Raw genomic sequence first — 7,540 nt, 5'->3', positions numbered from 1 at the left:
AAGCAGAGTATCGTGGTGTCGTAGAAGCTAGTAAGGAAGCCTTGTGGCTTTGTCAGATCCTGTCAGAGTTTGGCTTTCAGCAGCAGCATTCGACTACACTTTGGTGTGATAATCAAAGTGCCATTCAACTATGCAAAGATCCAGTCCAACATCAGCGCAGCAAACACATTGAACTGCACATGCACTTCAACAGAAAGCTCATTCATGACCATGTTCTTGAATCAACAACTTTCCATTGATAATCCAAAGTTAGGTATTTGTTATATTTTTTAAAAGTTATAACTAATGTATTTGAAATATATTCTCTCAAATTTCCAACAACTTTCCATTGATAATCAAAAGTTTCGTATTTGATTTGTTTTTTTAAGTTATAACTAATGTATTTTGTAATATGTAGGTTAATTTTTTTATATAATATATTTTTATTTTTTCACATAAGAAAATTTGGGTAGATCAACCCCTAAGGGAATCAAGTCTCGTTGGATTAATTGGTGAGGCATTTAAGAACAAGAACCACATTATCAAAGCCTAACCCCAAAAGGTTCCAGGAAAATTAACTCTGTGACCTCCTCATCTATGAGGCAGTTAACAACAAGGACCAACTGAGTTAACCTTTGGAACTTATCTCTTCTAATTTTATTTTATTTATATATAATTTTATTTTTATTATTATAATATTTATGGTTAATTTATTTTTTAAATAATTTAAATATTTTACAATATTTTATATTAAATATATATATATTTAAAATAAATTTAACTTTAGTAATAATAATTTATATTAAATATATATATTTTTATTATGTAATGTGGATTTCTTAAGTATTCGTTTTATATAACAATTTACGATAAGAAATAGTTAAAATGAATTTTAATCGTAATTTAAAGTTAAATATCATAAATGTAATATCAAAATCAACCTGAATCGAACCTGATAAGATATTGATGACATATTTTGAATATGAGAAAAATATCTTTTTAAAAAAATTATAATATAAATATATTTTTAATAATTTTGTTTTGGTGTTATTTAATGGGGGTAATTTGGTGGACAATTATTTTTGGGTTTAATTTTTTTTTCAAAAAAATATGATTTTTGGAGTGTTTGAATTATTTTTTCAAATGATGAAAATAGATTCACCATTATAAAAATAAATATTTAAGATAGATTCACCATTATAAAAATAAATATTTAAAATTAATCTTAAAGCAAATTTGACAACTGTAACCCAACCAAATTTACATAAGATTTTATTGACCTGAATTTTCATTGTTTTTGGGTCTAGACAATCACCTAGTTGGAATAGCTTTGGACTAGGTTTAAAGATACAATGAAATTGGACGATCAAATTACCCACAACATTGAATGAAGCATCAAATTTAACAAGCTATTCATTTTGAGATACGAAGCGTACATGAATTGTCCCAAAGGTTGGACAGCTTTTACCAGAGGTGGGAAGAGAGAAAAAGAGCCTCGAACAGAACATTCTGCATCATGATTTCGTCTCATTAATTGATAAATATGATGATCATCACCAGATTCCTACTGCCAACCTCAACCGAGGCACACAGTTGTGGCAACCATCCATCAATCAACATTGGCATATGATAGAATTGTCGCGCTCTGCATACATCAACACGTGTAAAAGGAACCAGTGGTAGGGGCCTGCACAATCCCTAGTGCTCGGCCATCCATGGCGACAACACCAGACACAATTTGCAGCACGCGTGCGGGTGACAACACTATCGAACACGGTACGATGGTAAACTGAAAAGACTGCACAGTCTTCGCACCCAGTTCAAATAACAGTGGACCCCAAAGAAACGACCGGCTCGTTCCGGTTAAAACTACCTCTCCCTGCATCTCTCAGATCACAGATTTCAGATCAGATAGGCCATCAAGATGGTCACAAAATTTTGGTGGACGCTAGTCGCGACCTTCGCAGGAGTGACCGCATGGATTGTCTCTCTGCATTTCTGGAGAATAACAAGAAAAAGGGCGCCGCCTGGAAGCATCGGATGGCCGTTACTCGGAGAGACACTGCCCTTTCTTAAACCCCATCCTTCCACTTCCACAGGCCCATTTCTTCACCAACGCGTGCAACGGTATATTATTCAATAAATTATATACTCTGCAGTACAGTTCTTTCTGCTACAGTTTAGAAACAAATTTTGTTTTTATAAAATTTATTGAATTGGGCACTGCAGGTTCGGAAGAGTTTTCAAGTCCCATCTATTTGGGGAGCCCGCAATTGTATCCTGCGATCCCGATCTCAATGCTTACGTGCTGCAGAACGAGGACCGGTTGTTCCAGTGCAGCTACCCCACGGCCATTCATGGAATATTGGGCGAAATGTCTATGCTTGTGGTTGTCGGCGATGCTCACAAACGATTGCGAACCCTGGCACTCAGTCTGGTTAATGCTGCCAAAACCAATCCCAACTTCCTCAGTGATATAGAAGCGAATGCACTTCTCATCACTGGTAAATGGAAGCAAAAACAGACCGTACTCTTCTGTGAAGAGGCCAGAAAGGTATGATAAACAGAGCGTTATTCAATTTCTAAGCTTGTCTGCCAGATCCTTACATGAACTTTCTAATAGGTTTGTGAATAGCAGCAAAGACAGAAATTAAAGATGCTGCTGTCTGTTAAATTAGTTCACAGGTTTCTTTGAATTTTGTTATACCTCTCTGAAATGCACTCTTTGACTTTTGTAATGCCATACTTGCTGGCTAGAAACTTGGACAATCAAAATGTCAAAATGTCTTAGGTGAGTAATGAGAAATGCTTTAAAATAACATCATCATTAAAATAATTATCTATTATTTTTTGGTTGGTTGAACAGGTTTGGAGCTGTGAAAAAATTACCCTAATCCAAAAATGCTCATCATAATTTATCTTCTCACAAAGACGTCTGATTTAAAATTAAACATATCTTAATTTACTCTGCAAACTTTATTATGACATTTTACTCCATCAAACTCCTACAGTGTTCTCAAAGAATATATACCCAAATCTCCACCACCTTATTTGGGAGAGCCCACAATCTTTTAATCTCTTTTATAAAACAGTTTAAGCCATCACAATATGCAGCAACTTGATTTAGTGGAGAGCATCTCACTTCTTTATGAAAGAATTACTTTATATTTGTAAGTTTTGCTCTTTTTTAAAGTATTGGAGTTTGTTATTTTATTTGGGTTGTAATTTAGTTAGCTGTCTTATTTTGATGGTAGATTTGGGAATATATTGTTTTGCTTTATCTTGATTACATAGTATTGGAATTTGTCATTTTTATTTTGATTGTAATCTAGTTTGTTATCTTTATTTTGATGGTAGATTTCGGAATATATTACTTTGCCTCATCTTGCTTACAAATTTCAAATTTCCAAATATATTACCTTATCTTGATGGCAGATTTCAGAATATAGCTTACATTTTGTGAACTATCTTATACCGGTGCTGGGAAAAATAATACAGAAAGTTGTTTGTAATATTTGCAGTTCACATTCACTGTAATAGTGAAACAAATTCTGAGTTTGAAGCCAGATAGTCCGGAAACATCCACCATCTTGAAGGACTTTCTTACTTTCATGAAAGGACTGGCGTCACTGCCGCTATATATTCCCGGAACATCTTACGCAAAAGCTGTCAAGGTGCCCTATACTTCATATTCTTCTGCTTTTATTCATAGTTTGTTACAGTTTTTATCACAAATCTGATGACTTTTCTCGGTGGAAACGCTTTGGCTATTGCAGTCGAAATCTCAAATTCTTTCCACCCTTAAAACGCTGGTGGATAGGAGGAGGAATGAAGGCATTCAGAGAGGAGATTTTCTTGATATGCTTCTGACAAGCACCAGTCTAGGCGATGATGAGATCCTTAGCCTGGTTTTAGATCTTCTGCTTGGAGGCTATGAAACAACAGCAGTTTTAATAGCTATGGTAGTCAAGTTTCTAACCGACTGCGCTTCTGCTTTCCAGCAGTTAAAGGTGAAATATACTATCAATCTAATTGCAATTTATGAAATGTGTATGGAATTGATCAATTTTGACCAATAAATTTGGTTGTGGGTGGATTTGCAGAGTGAGCACGAGAAAATCAGAAGGGGAAAACAGAAGGGTGAAGCAGGTTTAAATTGGGATGATTACAGGCAAATGTCTTTTACACAAAATGTAATAATTATATTAGTATTATTATTATTATTATCTATTTTAATGTCATTTTCTAATGCTAAATTGATTGTGTATGAGATTTTTTTTGAAGATTTCAACACTATTATTATTATTATCCAATTTCTAAATATATAAAACTCTCTTAACCATTGACAACTAAATAGCTCCCATTCTCATTAGCTAATACGCCTAATGGTGGTATCTGTATTTCAGGTAATCAACGAGGCACTGCGGTGTGGGAACGTGGTTAAATTTGTTCACCGGAAAGCTCTGAAAGACGTCAAGTTTAAAGGTGGGGATATTCATATAATTTCTAAAATCAATGCAAAAGCATGGAAGTCGCAGGTTTAATGGACATGTCTGCTATTGACAAACATGTTTATGATTCTTTAAAGGGTACGACATTCCGGCAGGATGGAAGATTCTCCCAATGTTCAGTGCTGTTCATCTAGACTCCTCTGCCTTTAAAGACCCTCAAGAGTTCAATCCCTGGAGATGGCAGGTAAAACGTTACAGGCGTTATAGTCAAAAAGTTGAAATTATAGAATAAAATAGAATATTTTTAATTGCAACCACCGAAAGCTCTGTAAAATCCATGACACCCATTGATTTACATGTTGTTTGAAATGCATACATTAATAAATTTACAGACAGCGATAGCAGGAAAACAATTTACACCTTTTGGTGGAGGGCCGAGGCTTTGTCCTGGATCAGAATTGGCTAAAGTCGAGACTGCTTTTTTCATTCACCATCTGGTTCTGAACTTCAGGTAATTAATATAGAGCCACCCACTCTCACATATTTATTAACTACACAGACTGTTTAAAAAAACAAAAATCTAGGTTCTTCTTGAGTGTTTTCATTTTATTAATGAATGGGTATTAGAAATGTTCAATTCCATAAATAATAATTTATTCTAAACTAAATGGTTATAAATGGTTTTTTTCTAATCTAAATTTGTTAAAGAATTTTAAAAATTTAAATTTAAATTGGTTAATCTTCATAATTTTGAGTGTCTCAACAGTTTTTCAGGTGTTGAATTTATTTATGCACTCAAAATGTATTTTAAAAAACAAAAAACTTTGAAATTGTATTACTTGATTTTGGTGAATTGAGGTGAAAACAATTATTTTAGTTATAAGTTGGAAGAGGCCATAATAATCTAATTTTAAGATTGTCAAGCTAATAACTCTAATTTTAAAATTATATTCAGCTATATAATATAAATTTCATAAATCATAATAATCTAATACAAATTTCATAAATAATAATAATTTAACTTTAAAAGTTTCATAAATAATAATAATTTAATTTGTTCTGACGATGAACCACACTGGTTGGTGTTCATTCAACTTGTCCTGACGATGAACCACAGTGGTTGGTTAGAAAGGTGTCGACAAAAATTTCTCCATATAATTTTCGCCGAAAAATTCTTCAAAAAAAATAATAATTTAACTTTGAAATCACTTTTAAAGTCTAACCCATATCAATAACTTTTTTTTTTTCTACCAAACTATATAATGCACCTGGATACTCTTATTTTTTCTGAATTCAGGATTATGTGATTTTCATTGTTTTTCAAATTGGTTCATGTTTTGTGGTTCAGATGGAGAGCAGCTGAGCTGGATCACTCTGTTGCATATCCCTATGTGGAATTCGAGAAGGGGTTGCCAATCCACGTTGAGCGTCTATCTATGGCGGTTTAAATTTAGGATTCCATTTTGGTCTTTATGCATAAATAATTGTTTATGACAGCAGGAAGATGAAGGACAGCAGTCACAGCACGCTCACTCGCTCATGTGTCCTGTACTTGGGATTTCTAGCGGATCAGGACTCTGGCAACTTACATGAAGAAGTTATGATGATCCAGTGAAGGTCCCATATCGCTAATTTAATGACAGACATCATTGCATTGGTGGTCAATGGAGTCGCGATACGGATATATCAAATGCAGGAAAGAATTTCTTGGGATATGTGGATTCGACAGTGAGTTCGTCGAACGTGTGTATAAAAAATTGAGCTGTCAGCTTTTTGCTTCTCCCGGATATCGCCTTTGACTGTATTTTTTTAATGCTGTACAATCAGTCAAATGTACTTCAGGATTTATTCAGTATAAATACAGATTTCTGAACATTTTCTGATCCTCCATAACAGTCAGTGCCAGTAGCAATTTGTCACGGATATTTAAGTAACGTTTTATTCCACTGCATGACCCTCATTACCAGTAGCAAATTATTGTGCCAGTACCAATTTGTCACGAACATTTAAATAACATTTTGTTCCACTGCATGACACTCATTACTAGTGTTATAATATAAATAATAATATAATATTTTATTAGGATGCGTACTAGATATTAATGGGTTTAATAATGGTTATTAATAGGTTTAATAATTAAGAGTTTGTGTTTTTTCTTAAATTTTTTATGTTTAAAACTAAAAATATTAGAGTATGTATGTTTTAGTAGATTTAGTAGACAAATCTCTGAAAAAGAAAAAGCCTAAATTTCATATACCAATTTGATGTCTAACTTAACTTCACCATAACCTTAAAGTTAAATAATAATAACAATAATAACTAATTAAGTAACAATAAATGTATAGAAAATTGTTAAATTGGAATCATATTGTAACAAACCTCTGCATCCCCCGGATGCGGGTGTTAATTAAGGTGATTATGATGATGAGACGGGGCGACGGCGGGCGGGGCGGCCACATGGCCCTCTGCAACCCTCCCAAGATCAATCTGACTGATATTCATGGCACCTCGCAGGCGGCATTTAATGCCTGCTCCAGTCGAGGTAAGGCCATTACTTGCATAACCATGGAGCCGGAGAACATTTAAGTCATTCTGCCCCTGTTTCACTGTGCTTGCCCTCCACAGGTGGGAGAGCCGACTGAGCGAACTAGTACTAGGCGTAGATGTTGGATTGTGTGTTGTCTTGACTCAAGTAATGGCTTCCACCACTCCCAAACAAACCTCTACAATTCGACTCTTGTCCCCCAGAACTCTGTAACCTCCACGCAAATTTCTTCTATCAATTCTTTTTCTGCCCCCAACTGCTCCTATTTCCACCATGGTCCACCGTATGCGTAGCCAACGCAATGGCACGTGAGGCGGAAGCTCTCGCTCCCCTGCTATGCATAGCCATAATTCGGCTTCCCCTGCCTCCTCTGCTGAAAATCCCCGCCAGTATAGTCTTGTAGGTCAATATCCGAATACCAGAAGTGGCAGAGGCAGAGCTTGACTCTACTGCTCAAGACGCGAAGAAGCGGCGGTACGCACTGCAACCTCTCCTCTGCCTCCGCATCAGGTTCCTCACACGACGCAGTTTCGGTTCCGTAGCTCATTGAATTGGCTGGTAATTG

General features: G+C 35.1%; 1 protein-coding gene across 1 annotated transcript; it reads left to right on the top strand.

Annotated features, from left to right (window-relative positions):
- Positions 1–1,677: 1,677 nt before the first annotated feature.
- On the top strand, positions 1,678–6,317 carry LOC149185826 (cytochrome P450 724B1-like). The gene is made up of 9 exons (XM_089412499.1): positions 1,678–2,106; positions 2,209–2,533; positions 3,501–3,653; positions 3,756–3,989; positions 4,083–4,172; positions 4,386–4,464; positions 4,568–4,674; positions 4,823–4,941; positions 5,779–6,317. The coding sequence occupies exons 1-9, from the start codon at positions 1,904–1,906 to the stop codon at positions 5,876–5,878; spliced, it is 1,410 nt and encodes a 469-aa protein (XP_089268625.1). The 5' UTR covers positions 1,678–1,903; the 3' UTR covers positions 5,879–6,317.
- The last annotated feature ends 1,223 nt before the right edge of the window (positions 6,318–7,540 follow it).

Source organism: Pinus tabuliformis, chromosome 3_1 (assembly GCF_031772625.1).
Source record: "Pinus tabuliformis cultivar Carrire ecotype Pingquan chromosome 3_1, CPIR1, whole genome shotgun sequence".
NCBI classification, from domain to species: Eukaryota; Viridiplantae; Streptophyta; class Pinopsida; order Pinales; family Pinaceae; genus Pinus; species Pinus tabuliformis.
This window is presented reverse-complemented; position numbering and strand designations above follow the sequence as displayed.

Excerpts from the sequence above, each read along its gene's own strand:
- LOC149185826 (XM_089412499.1), top strand. The coding sequence starts at position 1,904 with ATGGTCACAAAATTTTGGTGGACGCTAGTCGCGACCTTCGCAGGAGTG. Across the intron at positions 3,990-4,082 it reads CTGCTTTCCAGCAGTTAAAG|AGTGAGCACGAGAAAATCAG; the intron begins GTGAAATATACT and ends GTGGATTTGCAG. Across the intron at positions 4,173-4,385 it reads AAATGTCTTTTACACAAAAT|GTAATCAACGAGGCACTGCG; the intron begins GTAATAATTATA and ends TCTGTATTTCAG.